At 50.5% G+C, this 21374-nt stretch overlaps 2 protein-coding genes across 2 annotated transcripts in view; both read right to left on the bottom strand.

The window, feature by feature from the left end:
• The window catches only part of plpp2a (phospholipid phosphatase 2a), a 31845-nt gene extending 28256 nt beyond the window's left edge, over positions 1-3589 (bottom strand). The window contains exons 1-2 of the mRNA XM_064328720.1: positions 3084-3589; positions 2842-2957 (exon numbers count right to left, since the gene is read on the bottom strand). Of these exons, the coding sequence (XP_064184790.1) occupies positions 2842-2902 (61 nt within the window). The 5' untranslated portion in view covers positions 2903-2957; positions 3084-3589. The remainder of the gene's footprint in view (positions 1-2841; positions 2958-3083) is intronic.
• A 2611-nt stretch (positions 3590-6200) lies between these two features.
• Positions 6201-21038, bottom strand: LOC135251951 (mesoderm induction early response protein 2-like). Its single transcript, XM_064329832.1, has 12 exons — positions 20891-21038; positions 17728-17876; positions 16779-16904; positions 16183-16303; positions 14056-14150; positions 13336-13411; positions 12895-13088; positions 12593-12674; positions 11182-11276; positions 10451-10581; positions 9578-9705; positions 6201-8434 (listed from the first exon to the last, which is right to left on the bottom strand). The coding sequence occupies exons 2-12, from the start codon at positions 17866-17868 to the stop codon at positions 8034-8036; spliced, it is 1590 nt and encodes a 529-aa protein (XP_064185902.1). The 5' UTR covers positions 17869-17876; positions 20891-21038; the 3' UTR covers positions 6201-8033.
• Positions 21039-21374: the final 336 nt, after the last annotated feature.

Raw genomic sequence — 21374 nt, 5'->3', positions numbered from 1 at the left:
GGCTGCACACATACTGGGCCGGTCTGGAAATGCCCTTAACCCACGGCCTGTGGCCCAGCACTGCCGCTCAAGGAGCCGAGGTGAAGGCACTCCTGTTCCCTCAGGCTATGAGCCCCTGCGGGCCCGAGCATCAGCCGGATTAATGCGATGCAGCGAAATGCGCGTCTGATCTAGTCGCCCGTGACATTTCCGCCCGGCACTCCGGGTCACGTGAGGAGGCCCGACGACGCCGCGCGCTGACCTCGCCCGCCATTTTGACCCTTCCGAGGAGGACGGCCGCGCCCAGGACTGGCCCTGGTCGTTAACCATCATATAAGGACCAGGGCCAGTCTCTATTAGGTAAAGGTAATGGATATTTAGCTTTAAAGGGCTGGTCTGGAAAACCGGCGAAGCCCGTGTGTGTGTGTGTGTGTGTGTGTGTGTGTGTGTGTGTGTGTGTGTAAGCAATGCGTGTGATACAGAGCAGCGAAGGACAGGCTTTTCAGAACGAGCTGGGTAAGCGACCCGTTTCGCAATGCCAGGGGGGAAGATTTATACAAATTAACAAGCTTCTCACTTTCAATGTTACTGTCACTTGGCTCCTGGTCATGAATCACTCCTGTGTGTGTGTGTGTGTGTGTGTGTGTGTGCACGTTTGTATGCCTGTGTGTATGTGTGTGTGCACGTTAGTGTGTGTAGGTGTCTGCGTGTGCGTGTGCGTCTCTGTGTGTCTGCGTATGTCTGTGTGTGTGTGTGTGTCTGTGTGTGTGTATGCCTGTGTGTGCGTGTGCGTGTGTGTACCCACCTTCAGCTGTTGCCAACAAAATATTTCAAGTGCACATTCACTCCCTGGACATGGTTGAGCTACATAAGTTGATAAGGCAGTGAAAGTGCGGACGTGTAGCAGTCCGTTCTGAAAAGCTCACTAGTCCTTGGACAACTGACACAAGGTAACAGAAACGCTCCCAAATCAACCTCGGTCCCCCTTTCTGTTCCCCATCCCACACCGGCACGGGTCACATTTAAAGCCCAGACAGAAACGGTTCACAGGTCCTTTCCAAAAACCCCAGCAAATCAAGCTGAGACCCCAAAACAACCCCACGTTCTGCCAGGGCAGAACCCCTTGTCCGAGGTGATATATATTTTTTTTTTTTGTTTACACATAAGATTGGAACAGCACCCCCTTCACCAATCTGGATGTGAAGCCAAGCAATGGTAGGTGAGAAACGCAAGGCACCCCCCCCCCCACCCAGGGTGATGTTACAGTTTACATTTAAATGTGCTCCTGTCAGCTGTGTATCAACCGAAACATTTGGGTTTAGTAACACAAGTCTGGGACAGTTGGGATTGTTGGGACATTGCGGCCAACTTTAAAAAAAACATTTTTTTAATTTGATTTGTTTTTGGATGGATTTTTATGAGACTTGAATACAAATAAATGCATTCACAAATCAACGTCATCGCAGAGGCAGATCTGAAATTAGAAAAACGTACTCTCGGGCAGACCGTAATTTTCTGGCACGTGAATGAGTCTAGGAGAGGGGCGGTAATGTAGGCTACCTGTCCAACTGAACATAAGATCGTGAACACACACTGATGCACGCGCTACCAACTTTGCACGCATTCCACGCGCGAAATCTGAGGAGTTGTAAAAGTTGCCCCCCCCCCCCCCCATCCCCCATCCCCCCATCCCCCACGATTTCTCCAAAAAACATGTTGTGTATTAAGTGATCGCTTCACTTTGCCATTTTCATTTGCTGCTCCACCTTTATAGCTGAACTGATAACCAGCTAAACCCAGAGACAGAGACATACGTAACAAACTGTAACATGGAATTCTAGTAAATAGCAGACAATGGTCTTTTAGCTATTATATTTGTTGTAATAATAATAATATTATTATATTATTATTATTAGTAGTAGTATTATTAACAACAACAACAACAATAATAATAATCTTAATTAATTAATTGATTGATTAATTAATTAAAAAAACTGTGAGATAAGCCAGTTCGTTGATATTAGTCTTCCAAACGCTGCAATTTATATGTCTCAGCCAGGTAAAGTTACAGGAAAGTAGGATAGGTTTTCGTACGGAGCATAAGCTTACATTACAACATAAGCTATTATATAGTTATTCTAAGGGGCTGTCCTTCGGGTTCGGAATCCTCGTCGAGACACGTTCTCTCTTAAGGTAAACATTGCCAGTTCAGAAAAACTTTCGCTATGACACAAACACAAGGGTAAGTTCACAATCACGCGAACAAACGAATCACCAAATGCGGATTCAGATTCACACACAGTCTGCCGAGATTGACAGAGCTAACACTGCACGCTGGTATCTGACTTTTAAAAAAATGCACATCAAAATGCGTTAAATGTCCTTATAATTCCAATGGCGTATTTTGAGGTGAAAATGACAGGTATTTGTTAATCAGGTGTGCGGTGCTGTAGCTGATGTACACAGAAACAATTTGGGGAGGGGGGAATCCAATTTTAACATGCAACACCAGAAGACTGTGAGAATAAAATGCTTTGTCAATGAAAACCTGCAATCTGTCCTTTGCTTTATTACAAGATGGGCTGCAACAGGTATTTCTTCAGATAGCGCCTCTCCGCTCTACCTGTCTATTCAGCCATTCGTGGTTTCGTAGGGAGTACAGTGTTGGTATATATATATACTAAGTACTTCAATGAACGAATACACAATATGATACAAATTGCGGTCGTTACACAGGAGATAGTACAAAAGCTTGGACAGTTTGCAACGCTGACAGCGGTGGGTGCAAAGGGCAATTGTTACCACAGGTCAACACACGAGTGAATCCCACGCTCAGCCATGTTGGAAATAAAAGTTACTTACCCACGATCACGCAAAGCAAATCCACCACGACGAATATCTTTTTTTTCACCGGCTCCGTCATGGTTTTTTTTCTTCTTCTCCTTCTTTTGGTCCGTCGCACGAGCAATTATACACGTCTAAAATTGCATAAAATAAAAGTGCACGCGGAAAAACTTGAGAGAAAATGCGTTTTGCGTAAGCTGAATGGCAGTGTGCACGCGCAGCAACCTGAATTGCCAGTTCTTCCGGCTTCTCTTCCCTACCTGTTCTGTCCGATGTTGTTTACGCTGTAGGTGCACTGCAGAATCTTATTCACTCAAATCCAAGCACTTAAAGAGCCTCGTTCAGTCACTTGGAAATATCTGCCTACGATACAAGACCTCGGAGCTCATTTTGCGTTTTTATCTACAGAACGGACAAAACGCCTCGGTTTTTTTTTTTTTTTAAATAAAGCAAACCACCTCCTACTAACTAAGGAGATAATGAAAAACAAGTCCACCTCTTTCCCATAAAACCACGATTCTTCGAAGTTACGCTGTCCTCCTCCACCCCCCAAAACTGACGTCAGTCTTTACCAAATAAGGGGGCACGAGTTAAGAAAAGGGATACACCTAACGCCGCCGTAGTACCAAAAGTAAATCTCTTGGATGTCTGGTCCGTTTCTGCGCGTGGCGTTGTCCCGGGAGCGCCGTAAAAACCAACACGACAACGCCGCCCTGCCGTTTCACAACGCCCGTGAGACTAGTCTGTATCGTACCACAATAGCCTGGTCAGACGAATTGTAAAATATGGGGTTATATTTCTGATTTTCAGCTGTGGAAACTGCAAACCATTGCTTTTTGCTTAGAATACCACTAGGGTGTAAATAGAACTTAGGTTTCTTATTCTTCAAATTTTAGTATTTAAATGTACACGCATGCGCTGAGACTATTTGATTATTAATAATTTGTCAGTATTTCAACAATTGAGCTTATCCATATGTTGTTGATGTTAAATTAACCTTATGGCAAGTGACTGAAAAAAACTGCAGGTTTTTGTTTATAGAATTTATCACAGTCCAATTAGCGCAGTATGGTTTAAACGTAGAGTAGACCAGGTGGCCATCCCTTCCCAAGCGTCGCCTATTCCACTTGTGGCCAGGTGGAGGCGATCCGACGCTTACGCCTCATCTCGAATCACTCTCCCACTTTCTGAGAAGGAGGCTTGAGGCTGTCGGATGATTATGGACATTCCGGAGGCAGCCCTATCTGTGAGGGGCGGGGGCGGTCGATGAGAGGTTCCCTGTAGACACGGGTCTTTGGTCTCAAGTCATTGTAGCATCGCCAAGGCATGGCGTTGTGCCTATCTCTTCCCGCCTCAAATAATCTGCCGCGTGCGCAGAACGGAACGCGACGTCCCGATGTCGCGCGGCCTCAGACCTCTGTCAAAACAAAGCGGGCCTTTGTCAGGAATTCCGACCACAGGAAGAGATGGGCCCGACGGCAGAGAAGCCCTCTGCCCCCCGAGATTCTATAAAGGCCGCCTGTCCGCGCTCCGCCTCGGGGATCTCCGCTTTCTCCCTTTCCGGCACCTGTATTTACATTTATCCGAACGGATCACGTTTCGCATGCAGTGGAAAACCGCTCGCTTCTCTCACTACTCCGTTCCGTTGCGAGACAGGTTACGTAATACGTGCTATTGACGCGTGGCCGTCTTTTAATATTGTTTTCACCGGAGGGGGTTTAGACAGACTCTCCGACAGCATCTCATTGGACCGCACATGGCCAAAAGTAATCATTTTTGGGGGAAAAAAAGTTCTCACTTTGTAATGAGGAATGCATATGTAGCGTACTGAATATATTCCTCTGTGCCTGGCTTTATCCAAACGACCTGCACATGTTGCTCATATTGCAACAGATAGTCCACTGTTTAACTCAGGTGTAGTTACATATTTTCCTCTGAAATGTTATTCGAATTACGATATACCCGAATAAGTAAATAAATAAATGTACATATCTTGTGAACCACGGTAAGAAAACCGTGACCCAACAGCACCCTCTGGTGGCCAGATACGTCCAGTGAAGGATTAGGATTTCGTTTTTCGGGCCTCCCCGCAACCGCACAGGTGAAAACGATACTCAGAGGAGGGCAGAGTAGCTGGTGGCATCCTGGCGTTCGCCATGGCGATCACCTTTGCGACCGTAAGCAGGTAGGGTGGTGGACGGTGATGTAGCCACGCCCGCTCTTCCGATGGGGCGTGGCCCTTGCACCTGCACCACAGGTAGTCTCTTCGGCCCTCTGACACGGGGGATGACAAAACCGAGGGCTCTCTGGGCACGCGGGTCCATCATATCCTCGGGTGGGGTGAGGTGGGGTGGGGTGGGGTAGGGTGGGGTGGGGTGGGTAGGGTGGGGTGGGGCGGGGCGGGGCGGGGCGGGGCGGGGTGGGGTAGGGCGGGGTGAGGTGGGGCGGGGTGAGGTGGGGTGGGGTGGGGTGGGGTGGGGTGGGGTGGGGTGGGGTGGGGTGGGGCTGATTGAATCTAACCGTGACATCCGCTAAATCCTTTTCTGGTTTGCTCAGGCGTGAGGTGGAATCATTTCGATTTGTTTAAAAATTTGCGAGACTCAACTCTACTACTCGATGAGAGGTGTGTTAATGTATGGTGTGGTCAATAAAAAATAATTAAAAAAACATTTTATCTATTATTATTAGTATTGCCCCAAGGCATAAAAAGAAGCATTTGTTTCTTGGTTCTCAGCGTGTCCGTTGAACAGTTCTTCTGCAACAACAGAGGAGACCGAAAAGTTAAGTGTTCTCATTTTTTGAGAACTGAGAACCACAGGATTATAGCTGCAGATCGTATAGCTGAGATGTCAAGCACTTCAAATTTTCAAGCACTATACTGCAGCGTTGTTTTGTGCGTCGTCCATGCGCAGTTTCTTCCGATGAAACTTTAACTGTGTTAACTTTTAATCTGATGCGCGGTGGAGAAGACGTAACAAAGAGCGTTCCTATGCTAGCAGCTGTGTTTCAGGATAATGGCAACTGAAATCCCATAATTCTCAACTTAGCTACGAGACTAGGAAAGTCAATGTGTGTGTGTGTGTGTGTGTGTGGTCAGTGTGGGTGGGTGGGTGTGGGGGTGGGTGGGAGGGAGGGAGGTGCAATGAAGGGAGGTGTACACTGCCAAAAATGCTGGAAAAGCTCAGAGACGGAACGTTCTCATAAACATTAATCTAAAGGTTAATCAGAGTTCAGCTTGTCTCAGCTTACATTACATTGCATTACATTACAGTAGTGCCACACAGAGGGGTGAAGGCCTGGATCCATCTTCGGCAGAAATTAGACAAGCCCATATTTAGCGAGGAGAAAGAAAGAAAGAAAAAAAAAACGCATCGAAATGTCGTCAAAAGTTTTTATTCTCAAATGAATAAAGCTGCATTGATGCGTATTAGTTTGGTGTGTACTGAGTGTGTGTGGGTGCATTGTATGTTTGTACATGTACTGTGTACTAGTGGACGGCAATCGTTAATTGGCTCAATGTGCTACTTTCAGTGTTGCTTAATCAGTTCTTTTAAAAAAATTTTTTTTTACAAAATATAAAATAACATTGTTGTTACTAATATGAATAATAATCCTAATAATAAACCATCAGCGGAAGCAGTACAATACAAAGAGCTGAAAAACGTGTAAATAAAGGTCAGTTCTCCCCCCTCAGTGTCAATCTCAGAAACACGGTCTTTGAAAATAGCGTAAACAAAAGTAGAAAATATGTCTGTATCTTAAAATGTTTGGGAAAGAAAAAAAAAAAGAGAAATAATAATAATAATAATAATAATAATAATAATAAATAAGATATCCCATCATCAAGGAGGACTGCAGGACGACTTTATGCAGACATAGTCCGGGACAAACGAACAACCTTCCCGCAGACTAACCAGAGAGCTCCAGAGAAGGGAATCTCTACTCGTGTCAAATACAGCAACGCCGCCATCTAGCGGCAGAAAGAAATGTTGCATTGTTTTCAGTTTTTTTTCCGTTTTTACAGCATCTGTTTTCAACGGACGGCATTGACGGCACAGTTTTGTCCTCCTTGAAACACTCTTTGGATTCTCTTGGTCTGGGAACGATACAACACCACCCATTTAACACTCAGCAACCCCCCCCCCTTGGCCACATTACAACCCCACCCCAGGAAAAAAATAAGAAAAATTGGGCCTTCCTCTGAACATCTTTGCAGGGGCCCAGCCCAGCTCTGTATTTGTACCTGAGAAACTGAGTATTCAGTGAATGAGCTAGCATGGGGGGGGGGGGTGTAAATAAATGAAAAGCAAAGTAAAAATCTTGGCACCTCAAACGGGACCTTCAACACTTTGAGCCTCACCAGGCAGTTCTGCAAGCCTCTTCTGTCATGCTCCACGTTTTCAAGAAGAAACTGCATGTTTTGATGAAAGGGCTTTTGATTGGGCGGGGAAGGGGTGGGGGCGGAGTCAGGGATAGGTCATAACTTCCTGGTGCTGGGGGGGGGAGTCGGAAGGGGGAACAGGGCCAAAATTTCCTGTGTCACCGATGCTGGTACTGTCCACCAGGTCACGCCGCCCATTGTAATCCAATAGAATGAGGTAATGGCTGCTCAGGTGAGAGGAGAGCTGAACTAATTGGGTCATGTGATCTCTAGAGGCCAGTGATGTCATAAGAGGAGGAAGAAACCCTTCTGGGGAGGGATTGGGGGGGGTGGTCGAAACGGTTTCCGATTCTTCCAGTCCAGGGTACCAGGGTACAGCTCAGTCCAGCTCTTATGCACTCCAGCATGTTTGTACATAATGGTTCTGGGTTCTGGTGCTAGCAGAGGTCAAAGGTCAGAGGGAATTCTGTTCTGTCAATTACAGGCTTGGAAAAAAAGACCTGTTTGTGCCAAATAAAATAACATTAAAAAAAATCACAAACACGCTGGTTTTGACAAACCTCCACTGCCCCCATCCCATCAGCAGCCCAGTAATCTCCCATGATCCTGGCACTCCCCCCACTTTCATAGATTTCTATTCGCTGAGCAACCCCCCAATGGGACAGGCCATAGTTCTTTCCAGTGTTCTGGAACCCCCTTGTGTTCATGGAGAGGGGCCCCCAAAGTTTCGGACGGGTCCATAAATCGCACATATGGGGCGTGCGTGAACTTCACTCCTGCAGCACCGAAGCACCTCCGGCTGTCCCACTGTGGACACCCCCCCCCCACGTCACTGTGTGAGAGAGCGGGGGTGCTGGACCGGAGGGGGGCAGAGGAAGCCTCCGATGGGCCCAAACACTGAGGGCGAGGCGGTGGGCGGGGCCTCCGTCGGCAGGGCGACCGTCGGCATGGCAAAGGGGCCGTCCGTGCCGAAGGGCCCCAGCTGCAGCTGGTAGAACCCAGGGCCCAAAAGCTCGGGGGGCGGGGCACGGGCACCGGCCCCCAGCGAGGAGAGAGGGGGAGGGGGGGAGGAGGCGGGACGGCCGGCTGGGATGGGACAGTCCGCAGTGGGGTCCTGGGGGTCCCCGTGCCGACAGAGGGGAAGCTGGGGTTCTCTGGGCGTGGCCAAACCAGGGGGTACCCCCCCACAGCCCCGCTCCGACACCCCCACACTGAACCCTGAGTCTGCTTCTGCAACGCCACCGGGGGAGGGGGAGGAAGGGGAGAGGAGAGGAGAAGGAGAAAGATAGGAAAATAGGAACAACAGAAAGGGGGAAAGAAAGAGAGTTTTAATTAAAACTGAGGGCAAGAGGTCTAATTCCAATTTTCCACATTATTATCGACAACACACCGGCTGTTTTTCCCTCATCCTGCACCCACAAGACTACAAAAATATTGCTTCAAAATACTACAAATCCCAGCATGAAAAATAGAGTCTATGGGTGTGTCTCTTAAACCAGCAGGTGTAGGCGAGGGTGACTCTCTCCCCCATGTTTTTTTTACCTGTGGGGGGCTGCTGTGTTTTGGGGGGTTCTGAGGGGGGAGGGGGGGGGGTTCAAGGCTTTAAATGAAAGCGGGTCGTTCGTTTTCGTCGAGGCCGACCCTGCAGGAGGGTGGAGAAGGTTCCCCCTTCCTCTTCTGCAGACGAAAACCACCGGAAAGACAAACGCCCCAATGGACAGATGGACAGACACACAGAGGACACAAAAAAAAAAAGATGGGTGATGAAAAAACAAAACATGCAAGAAGCAGGAACAATGCAAACGTAAAACAGAGTCACGTCAATGGAACTCAAGATTAAAAAAAAAAAAAAGACACAGTAACATAAAATTAACATCCACAAAACCACAGAACCGAAATAAATGATTAACTGAAAGACGCTGTGAACGAGGGATGAGTGAAGTTGGGACACGCCTGCGTTTCCGGCTGAGATTGGGAATAAAATCGATCCCTGAATAAACGACGCTGATGTTTCACTGCTGCTACTCAAGCCAGTGACCAGAAAGGCGTTCCTGAACTCTGACCCTAAAAAGCGATGACTGGTTTACAGCCAATAAAACCAGGAGCAGTGAGTCAACGGTGTAATCAACTGCCTTATCGAATAAGTGCTGAGTAACACAAAAAACAGCACACCCTTTACCCCCCCCCCGTGTCCAGGACTGGGAACCGAACCGCTCAGCTAAACACAATACTAAAATCAGCACTGAAAAGTGAGATTGGGGGGGGGGGTAGTGGGGGAAGGGGGCTAGAATTCAGAACCTGCTGGTTAAGTGTAAAGTTTTGGTTCTATGTACCTGGCTTGAATGAGGGGGTGTGGGGCGGGGGGGGGTGTACCTGGCTTTTCCAGGTCCAGCTCGTGGCCCTCAGGAGGGGAGGGGGGTCCGAGCTGAGGGGCGGCCCCGGGTCCCTGAGGGGGGCTGTGAGAGCGGCTGCTCCCCTCACCGTCCTGCTCCCCGTCCTCCCTGCAAAGACACCAGAGTCAGGGGGGGTCCCCAAAAAATGCACCGTAATACACTGAGTGTCGGGAGGTGCCACAAATACGCACTGAATTCCTCTGAGCATCAGAGGGGTTCCCCCAAAAAATCTCACAGACAGAGACCACAGAGAGCACCTCTACACCCATATATAATCCCAGAGCAGGGTAGCAAAGACTCAAAATAACCCGAGCTCCAGAGCTACATGATGTCATGGCAACCAGGGGAGCTCACCATGGCCACAGGGAGTAAACCGAGGACAGGGTAAGACACCCCAAAATGCCACGTAAAAAATACCCCTTCCCTCTCGCTCCCCCTCCTCTCCCTCCCCCCTGTCTCATCCTTCCCTCTCTCTCCTCTCTCCCTCTCCTCCCTCCTCCCCTCTCCTCTCCTCCTCCTCCCTCCCTCCCTCCCTCTCCCTCTCCCCTCCTCCCTCCCTCTCCTCTCCTCTCCTCCTCCTCCTCTCCTCTCCCTCCCTCTCTCCCTCCTCTCCCTCCCTCCCCTCTCTCCTCCCCCCTCTCCTCTCCTCTCCTCCCTCCCTCTCCCTCCTCCCTCCCCTCTCCCCCTCCCTCCCCCTCCTCCTCTCCTCCCCCTCCCTCCTCCTCTCCCCCTCTCCTCCCTCCCCCTCCCTCCTCCTCCTCCTCCTCCTCCTCCCTCTCCTCCCTCCTCCTCCTCCCCTCCCCTCCCCCCTCCCCTCCCCTCCCCCTCCTCCTGCAGGAGGGCGGTAGCTCACATGTTCCCGGACTGGAGGCTGTATTTCTTGCGGCCCAGCCTGGTGGTCTGCAGGGTGAAGTAGTCGTGCCGGTCCGACTTCTTCCAGGCGTAGTAGTACTCCACACACTCCCCCACCGAGCGCGTACGCACCTGGGACGAGGGGGGGGGGGGTTGGGGGGATGAGAGATAGACAGTCTAGTTTCAGGCGCTTGCTGTGGTTCCCTCCTAGTTTGACTCAACAGCACTCTCTGACTTGGCCTATGCTTACTGCGTGAACTGGACTTACTGTGTTCATGGCTATGGACAACTGCAACATAATGAGTATTGTACCTCATCGGACCTGTGTATTTTAGTTGCTTAGATGACCTTCGGTATGCACTTACTGTACGTCACTTTGGATAAAAGCATCTGCCAAGTAAATGTAATGTAATGTGATGTAATGTAATGCAATGTAATGTAATGTAATGTAATGCAATGTAATGGTCTCTCGTTGATGAGATGAGACTCCAGCGCAGGTGGCAGGTGGCAGACGGCAGGTGGCAGGTGGCTGGTGGCAGGTGGCAGGCGGCAGGCGGCATGTGGCATGTGGCATGTGGCATGTGGCAGGTGGCAGGCGGCAGGTGGCAGGCGGCAGGTGGCAGGTGGCAGGGGGCAGGTGGCAGGGGGCAGGTGGCAGGGGGCAGGTGGCAGGCAGCAGGCGGCAGGTGGCAGGTGGCAGGTGGCAGGTGGCTGCTGCAGCAGCACGCTCACCTTGTTGGCCTGGATGAGGTGGAAGTTCTTCCCGTGGACCCGGTACCCGTGCTCAAAGTTCCTACACTCCTCCTCACTCCACGCGCACAGCTCCTCTACAGAGAGAGAGAGAGAGGGAGAGGGAGGGAGGGAGGGAGAGCGGGGAGAGAGAGGCGAACGGAGAGAGAGGGAGAGAGGGGGGAGAGAAAGAGAGGGGGGGTGGAGAGAGAGGGAGGGAAGGAGAGAGAGAAAGGGAGGGAGAGAGAGAGAGAAAGAGGGATGAAAGAGAAAAAGAGAAGGGGGGTTGGGGGAGAGGAAGAGGGGGGAGAAGGGAGAGAGGAAAAGAGAGGGAGGGAGAGCGGGAAGAGAGAGGGAGAGAGATAGAGAGAGAGGGACAGAGAGCAGGGGGAGAAATAAAGGGGGGAGAGACAGAGGGAGTGAGGGGGGGAGAGGGGGGTGAGGGACAGAGAGAGAGAGGGGGGAGAGAGAGAGGGAGGGAGAGGGACAGAGAGAAAGAAAGAGAGAGAGAGCTGTTAGACAGGAGGAAGGGAACAGCGCTACACAGGAAACAGGTGCATCTCCCTCACTCCGCCAGCAGTGTGTGTGTGTGTGTGTGTGTGTGTGTGAGAATGTGTTCCAGTGGACGTGCCCCACAATGTGTACGCTGTGCTTGTTTTACAACGTGAAAACTAGACGCTTAGCTTCGCACCGTTGTTGTCGATCGTTTTTAACAGCTGGCTGTGACTCTGAGATCTCAAAAACACATTCACCAGTAGCAACTTTCCTGTGGGAAGCACTGCATTGTTTTCTACTGCGCTGAATGCTGTAGCTGGATAGTTATTCCAGCGACCGGGGCTCCACGGAGTTCGGGCTTAGACTCCGGCTACAGCGCGTCGGGCTGGTTCGGGTCTTACAGTAACGACGCCAGGCCCAGGCCTCATTTTGAGCCCCACGCAGAGCTCAAGCGTACGTGTATTACGCAATGCGCAACGGAGCGCATGCGCTACATTGCTCAGGCTACGCTACATTGCGCGTGCTGCGCTACATCGTGCACACTACGCTACATTACATTGTGCACACTATGCTACATTGCGCGCTACGCTACATTGCATTGTGCACACTATGCTACATTGCGCGCTACGCTACAGTACATCGCGCACACTACGCTACATTACATTGCGAACGCTATGCTACATCGCGCGTGCTACATTACATTGCGAACGCTACGCTACATTGCGCACACTACGCTACATTACATTGCGAACGCTACGCTATGCTACATCACGCATGCTACGCTACATCACGTGCTACATTACATTGCGAACGCTACGCTACATCGCGCGTGCTACATTACATTGCGAACGCTCCGCTACATCGCGCACACTATGCTACATTGCGCGTGCGCGCGCTACGTCGGTCACGCGGGCCTCACCTCGGAACACCTTGACATTGAAGTGCAGCCTCCTCAGCGCCTCGTCCATGTTGAAGCTGCACTTGACCAGCTCGTACAGCGCCTGCAGGGGCCAGGAGTCACGCACGGCAAAATTACAAACGGGGGTGGGGGGGGATTCATCCATCGCATTGCACTGGTGAAAGTGAACCTGGCAACCCAAACGCAATCTGACTGCATCGTAATTACAGAAGGGGAGACCCATGATGCATCGTGTGCACGCCGAGTTCCCCCGGGAGAAAGTGAACCAATCAGAACCAGCCTGTGCCGGAGTGACCTTTCACCTGTTCACTGTCCCGCACGATGTCCCCGGAAGTGGGGTTCTCGCTCGCCCCGTCCTCGCCGCCCCACCCCTGGGCCCGCAACAGGAAGTCCTCCACCACCTCCCCCGGCAGCACCCCCGGGGCCCACAGGAGCTGGTCCTCGTTCTCATAGGCTGAGGGGGAGAAAGGGGCGGGGCAGGAGGCGGGGCAGTAATGTTACACAGGAAGACCTGAATGACTGACTGTCCGACGTGATAGAAGAGGGAAGGACTGATATAGGAGGACAAAACAGATGAAAACAGGGAGACAGACAGAGAGAAGGACAGAGAGACAGAGGGACAGGGCGAGAAGACAGACGGAGGACAAGACGGGAGGACGACAGACAGACAGGAGGCAGACAGGACAGACAGGAAGACAGACAGACGAGAGACGAGGAGGAAGAAGACAGGGAGAGGAGCCAACGGCTTCGCAGAGGCGAGGAGGGCTCAGGGGGAGGCACTTCTAGCGAGCTGGTAGCTGAGGGGCCCACCATGATGTCCTGAAACAGGAAAACACACCATACACACTCAGCTACTGAGAAACACACACACACACACACACACACACACCATACACACTCAGCTACTGAGAAACACACACACCATACACACTCAGCTACTGAGAAACACACACACACACGTAGCTACTGAGACACACACACACACACACATGCACACACACATGCACACACACGCACGCACACACACACGCACACACACACACACACACCACACATGCACACACACATGCACACACACGCACGCACGCACACTCACACACACACACACACACACACATGCACACAACGCACGCACGCACACCACACACACACACACCACGACACACACACACATCACACACACGCACGCACGCACACGCACACACACACACACACACACACACATGCACACACACATGCACACACCGCACGCACGCACACTCACACACACACACATGCACACACACGCACGCACGCACACACACACACACATGCACACACACGCACGCACGCACACTCACACACACACACACACACACACATGCACACACACATGCACACACACGCACGCACGCACACTCACACACACAGCCCGATTCGCTCGCAGGAGACCAGCCGTACCGGATTGACCTTTGACCCCTCACCTTGCGGCCCTCGCTGGACGGAGCGGAGCTGGCCTCCGAGTCGTCGTCCGACGAGCCGCCAGAGCTGTCCCTGCCCTCGCCCACCTGGACATGCGCTGGAAGACACCGCCGCACCTGTGACTCACCTGGTTTACCTGCTAGCCCCTAGCCCCCCCACCCACACCGACCGCTACCGCTAACCACAGACAGCCCAACAGCCCAACTCACTGTGACTCACCTGGTCTACCTGCTGCCCCTAGCCCCCCCACCCACACCGACGGCTACCGCTAACCACAGACAGCCCAACCACCACTGTGACTCACCTGGTCTACCGCTGCCCCTAGCCCCCCACCCACACCACGGCTACCGCTAACCACAGACCAAGCCCAACTCACTGTGACTCACCTGGTCTACCTGCTGCCCTAGCCCCCCCACCCACACCCACGGCTACCGCTAACCACAGCAGCCCAACAGCCCAACTCACTGTGACTCACCTGGTCTACCTGCTGCCCCTAGCCCCCCCACCCACACCACGGCTACCGCTAACCACAGACAGCCCAACTCACTGTGACTCACCTGGTCTACCTGCTGCCCCTAGGCCCCCCACCCACACCCACGGCTACCGCTAACCACAGGCAGCCCAACAGCCCAACTCACTGTGACTCACCTGGTCTACCTGCTGCCCCTAGCCCCCCACCCACACCACGGCTACCGCTAACCACAGGCAGCCCAACGCCCAACCCCTGTGACTCAGGACCATGGGCTTCCACACACCCTGGTACCGCTCAGGGCCAACAGCCCTCACTGTCCACTTCTACAGGCTCCCAACCACACGCGCTACCCTAACCACAGGCAGCCAACAGCCCAACTCACTGTGACTCACCTGGTCTACCTGCTGCCCCTAGCCCCCTACCCACACCCACGGCTACCGCTAACCACAGGCAGCCCAACAGCCCAACTCACTGTGACTCACCTGGTCTACCTGCTGCCCCTAGCCCCCTACCCACACCCACGGCTACCGCTAACCACAGGCAGCCCAACAGCCCAACTCACTGTGACTCACCTGGTCTACCTGCTGCCCCAGCCCCCCACCCACACCGACAGCTACCGCTAACCACAGACAGCCCAACTCACTGTGACTCACCTGGTTTACCTGCTGCCCCTAGCCCCCCACCCACACCGACAGCTACCGCTAACCACAGACAGCCCAACCTGGCAACCCCGTCTCCAGGAGGCCAAGAGGAGCATTTTAGCAACACTTCCCGGGGGGTTTGGAACGTTTCAGGAGAGCTCAGTTTAAGAGGGCTCCTCTGTTATTGTCCATCTTTCACAAGGTCTCCGCAAACACACACGGCCTAGGGTTTGCCCTCAACTCTGACGAAAAACTGAGAGGCAGGATTATTTCCTTTACTTCATGAGCACAGTCAGCCATCAGCAGAAGCAACTGACGGGTTTTCCAAGGAAAAAAAATTTATGCAAGATTCTTACACTGTTTGCAGAACAGAGAGAGTGGGTCTGAGTCATAATTCTGAGAAAAGTCCCAGAAAAGTGTGTGTGTGTGTGTGTGTGTGTGTGTGTGCATTCTGGTAGACCCGGATTGTCAGTAACCACAGTCAAAGCTGGAAGAACATTTGGGAGCAAAACGGCACCGAAATTCACGGGAAGAGGCCGCTAGTGTCAAAGGGGATGATGAGCACAGCCAGGGATCGTTAATCATCTCCATTCCCAGATCCGCAATCAAAGAGCCAACCGCCACTCAGAACCTTTAAACAAACAGCGTTCCGCCGGCGGAATTTTAGCCTTTAGTTCAGGCGGCCTGGAGGGCAGTTGGGACTTTCTGGGTCGCGGACGAGGGAGCGCGGCTTCTCGGTCTCTATCGGATGCCGAGCCTCCGGTAAAAACCACAAACAAGCTTCCGAAGCGAGCCGGATCATTCATGTAGCAAAAAATGTAGCAAAAATATGAATTAATAAATGACTGGGCTAATTTAAAAAAAAATTAAGGACAGAGGTTGGTATGAAATACAGAAACAGACACTGCCCACCTTTGCCCACCCCTGTTCTGAAGCACCGTACTCGCCCTGAAAGCCCTTCTCCGGACAGGAAGTGATGTCACAGGAAGTGGGCGGGTTTCCTGCGTGACGCTCACCTCGGAGGTGGAGGCGAAAGAGGTCGGAGGCGTGGGAGGTGACGGAAGGCGTGAGGTCATCGGGCGGCGACTGCGTCTCCTCGTCCTCCTCCCCGGAGAGCAGGTCCTTCGAAATTTGGTCCTGCGAGACGCAGTCAAAAAACCCACCAATCAGATCGTTGCATTTAGGCAGCTGACCCTGGCACGTCGGCTACATTAACCACCATTCCACCACTGACTTCAACACCCATGATTCCCCCCTGCAAACTATGCACCGCCTGCTGCTTTAAGCCAAGGGTGAAGATTAAAGTTATTTAACATCATTTATTAATGTTTTAATAAATTACAGATATGAATCAGAAAAGAAAATACAAAAGGACCCAAAATGGCTCATCTGGTCAGTGAAATGGCCTTGAGTCTCACTAAGAACAGACAATGTGTCTTCAAGCCTGCTGGGGTAAGTAGGGGTTTATAAGTGGGTCATTGGCGGGTAAGTTTGGGGAACCTCCCCTCCTCCTCCCCCTCCCCCTCCCCTCGTCTAAGGCCCCAAACCTACACCAGCAGTGCGGACAGGTGAGTTTAAGGTGCGTGCGCTGACGGCAGCACGCAGGCCTCACCTTGTCCAAGGTCATGCCCGGCAGGTGTGCTGGAAGCTCCGTGGGCTCGCTGGCGTCCCCCGAAATTCGGTCCGACACCTCGTACCCGTACAGCGCCAGCAGCTCTTCCAGTGGCATCTCATCCGTCTGCAGGCGGGACGGGACGGGGGGCGGGGCGGGGAAGAGAGGAGTTCAGCGGGGAACTCGAATTTGACACCCTTGCCGTCGCATCACGGAAAGCAGCCCTCCTCTGCTCGAGACACAAACTCAGACCACCATTTTGGATAGTGAGGGGCAGGAGAGTGAAGATTGGTAGACCTTACTTTGTTTCTTTTTTTTCGCGACCGTGTGTATCAGTGGACAGATGCATTTACCATCTTTAACCCTTTAAGGTGTGCGATCGCAAAAATATGCAATTAGAATGTTCTTAACTGAACATTCTAACGCTGATGTAACAATCACTGCTGGCAACTGAAAGCAATGGAGTTCTAGAACACTGTCTTAGAATTCTGGAAAAAAAACATTCCAAAAAAACACCTATTCCGCAAAGGGTTAAAGTTACCCTCTAAATAAATATTAGGCAAATGTGTCTGGTCAAGTTAGCGAGTGTATACTCATGGATGCCCTGCTTTACCTTATGTGTTTGCTATTTTGGGGTTCAGGCCTGGTGTTTGCACCGTTTGCTCTTTCTGCTCTGGCTCTTGCCTTGCTACTCTGTAAAGTGTCTCTGTGACTGTTCTCTGTAATGAAACTGAATTGAATTGAATTGAATGACCTGAACAGTACACAATGTGTGCAAGAGCACAGCAGACCGACCGTTGCAGTGCACTTAAGAGTTCAAAATGCTGATTACACTTGGGATTTAAAGACTTTTAAAAAAACTTTTTTTTGGGGGGTAGCCCGAGGCGCCCTATAGTCCCGTCCAGAGTGCCCCATCACCCAGGGGAGTAAGGGGGTGCTGTAGGCCCACCCGCGTGGCTGACAGGCTCCTCTCCAGGTCCTCTAGGGTCCTGGCCCGCTGTGGAGATCCGTCCTCCTCCCCCTGCAGCCCATAACCGCCACAGCCCCCCCGTGTCTCCGCTAGAGCAAAGCTGCGTTCTCCTGAGCCCATTGGACCAGCTTGGGGGGGGGGGGAGAGAGAAAGAAAGATAGAAAGAAGGAAAGAAAGAATGAACGATGGACAGGCAGATCATTTTCAACAGTCATGTTAAAAAAAAAGAGATTGTATCAGTGTCGACTATAGCCAGCAGGGCTGTATCTGACTGTTTATTTGGCGGGACAATCACGTCTCGTCGTACAAGAGCGACCCCCCCTACTGGTCGATCGAGGCGCTCACGGCATCCCCAACATCGAGCAGCAAACGCGTGGTCCTCCTCCGACTCGGGTGTGTGATACTGCCCATGACCAATAGGCCGCAGTGTGACAGGAAGCAGCGGGTGACGTCACGTGACATCGGAGGAGAGCACCTGCTCGTCCACACTCTCCCGAAATCGATGTGCGGTGTTTGGAAATTACAAATTGGTGGAAAATAAAACAAGACCAGGTCAAAACCCAGTGTATGGCTGGACCTCTCCGGCCGACCAATGGTGTAACTTCATAACTCGGCCGACCAATGGTGTAACTTCATCTCATCAGTCACTCACTCAGTCACAGACATTCGCGTTTGTAGGGCTGGTCCCGCTGTTGCGGTCCAGCCATAAATGGGTAGGGAGGGGGCATTTTAGAAACTAATGAATTTGTTCTCTGAGCAGCACTTCTGGCAAGAAGTAGACGAGAATGCCTGACAACATCCGGAGGTGATGCTGATTATTTTCTTCCCTCGATCACTTAAAACTAGAAATACCGCCTCGCGGTTGTATGCCTCCACCAACCAGTAGCCAGTGCTCTGTTGACCTTTGACCGTTTGGATATAAAATGTCATCACTTCATCATTTTATCCTATTAGACATTTGTGTGAAACTTTGTCATAATTAGCATATGAATTCCATTACATTTATTTGCCAGACGCTTTTATCCATTAGCGTATGGATACTTCAGTTATGGCCAAAAACATGTTTTGTGAGGTCACAGTGACCTTGACCTTTGACCACCAAAATCTAATCAGTTCATCCTTGAGTCCAAGTGGACGTTCGTGCCAAATTTGAAGACATTCCCTCAAGGCGTTCACGCGAATCGGGAAGGATGGACGGAAGGACGGACAACCCGAAAACACAATGCCTCCGGCCACGGCTGTGCCATCGCGGAGGCATAAAAACTATAAATACAAGGTGTGGTGCAGGAATGTGGACCTGCAGTACCACCACATGGCGGTTCGAGCCACTCCAAGGTCTTACTAGAAGAAGATTTTAGTGCAATGAATGGAATCCACCCCACCGGCCTCCTGTGAAGCTGTGGATCTGTATCTCGTAAGACCTGTAAATGGACTGTAAATGTACTGCATTTATATAGCGCTTTTATCCAAAGCGCTTTACAATTGATGCCTCTCATTCGCCAGAGCAGTTAGGGGTTAGGTGTCTTGCTCAAGGACACTTCGACACGCCCAGGGCGGGGTTTGAACCGGCAACCCTCCGACTGCCAGACAATCGGTCTTACCTCCTGAGCTATGTCGCCCCACCTGGAATGGCTCAGACTGCTACGCGCTAGGAGTTAATTTTACACCCTTATGATGGTGTCACTTCCTGTATCAGAGGCTGATAGTGTGCAGACTATCACTTTATCATAGGCCACAGTGCCAAGATCAATCAAAATCATTTTGATTAACGTAATGTATTTCCAGATCCTGATCAGAGTTCGAAACAGCTGATATTCACAGGTGAGAATTCACCAGGTGGGTGCTACACATTGGCGGTGGGTGAGGTGAGTTCCCACTCATCACTGTAAAGCACTTTGAGCGTTCGGAAAAGTGCTATATAAATGCAATGATTCATTCTTTCATTCATTCAAAATGCAATTAAACAAATTCCGTCTTCCAAGTGGGACTCCAAATGCGTGACAAAAAAAAGACTCAGACTGAAAATGTATACTTGAATACATTTTGGCAAAGATGGTTGAGAACATGTACAATTCAAGAATGTGAAATATATTGCTCAGGTTGTAGTAAACATAACCAGAAATACCTTCGAGGAACTTTTAACGTGACTAGAGGGCTGGAAACATTCGAGGAAAAAATTAAAAACTTTATTGGTAGTCAGAAAATAGAAAAAATCTATCTTGCACGTAAAAAATTCAGACGAGGAAAGAAAGATGCAAACCAGAGTACAATTACACAGCCGCCAACATGATTATCTGCGACGCAACAGAACTTCATTGCAAAGTATTTGACATCAAAGGCATTCTATAACAAGAAGGAACCATATGGTTTACAAACTAACTATACAACTAGCAAAACTTTTGCTTCTGCAATTAAACATTCATATTAAATGGGCTACCCCATATAATATCAATCATAAGGACTACTACTGCGTAAACAACCGAACTAACCGATCCAATTTACCATTTAACTAACACTTGTAAAGAAGTCAGAAACATCCACACCTTTTTTCAAAAGTGGAGTGAGACGAAATTTTTTTATCACGAGCAAGAAGGCACGTTTAGTAGTTGTGTTAGCTCAGCCCACCTGAAATATTAGCCAGGTTGCTTTCCAAAACGCCGGGTGCTGAACGCCAACAAGTTATTCTTTCTCTCACAATTTCGAAAATGGTCTTAACATTCCTAAAAATGACACTTAGACAGGAGGGATGCTGACATTGCCTGACATCGTTAGCCGGACGCGGACTAAAATAAGTTTACAAACAATTCAGCCATCACGCATGCTCATCGGGCCACACCTGGGACACTATTCAGCACCGACGCCGCATCGGTCTCCTATGCTTTCATATGGAGCACTATCTGGCAGCCCGAGAATGGTTCGTGAAGAACGAGAGGCTCCAGACTGCGAATTTATCGGAGGCAGTGCCCCCGGGTTTTCTTCCTCCGATATCAACGCTACGGCCGCACACGCCCTGCTGAAGCGGACTGATACGACAGTCGAAAATACAATCGACACCCTGTTGCGCCTCAAGTTCCCGAAACGGCTCGCTGTTACAAAAATAATTCGGCGTTTCTATTCTTCCTCTACGCTTTCGCTTACTTACCTCCGCCATTCCGATCCTACGTAGAGTGAGGGGAGTTGCCCGGATGTTCTAGAGGTCTAGCATTTGAGTCGCCTGGTTTATTGGTGCAGCGCGTTACAGCTAAGAGGATAATGATATGTGATGTATAAAGGGGAACGGTATGTGTATTGTAAAATACAAAACAAACAAAAAAAAAAAAAACAGGCTCAGTTTGTTCACGAACGCATGGATGATAAAACAGAAAGGATATCCGACATTATGTCCGAGAGTAGAAGTTTGAAGGTGCCATTCTTGTTTGCGTTTTAGAAAGAAAAAAAAAACGCCATTCCATGAATTTTTTCACTTTACATTTTTCATCTCGGTTCAAAAATACTTTAAAATGAGTTATTCATATGAACCGGTTTCACTTATGACAACCACTTATTTGACATTAACAACATCAACGCCAACTTCAACAGCGTAAATTAAATTATATTAATAGCTTGTGTGCACCTTGAGTTATGCT

The sequence above is a fragment of the Anguilla rostrata genome, chromosome 3 (genome assembly GCF_018555375.3).
Source record: "Anguilla rostrata isolate EN2019 chromosome 3, ASM1855537v3, whole genome shotgun sequence".
Taxonomy (NCBI): Eukaryota; Metazoa; Chordata; class Actinopteri; order Anguilliformes; family Anguillidae; genus Anguilla; species Anguilla rostrata.
Note: the sequence above shows the minus strand (reverse complement) of the source record. Positions and strands in the feature narration are given on the sequence as shown.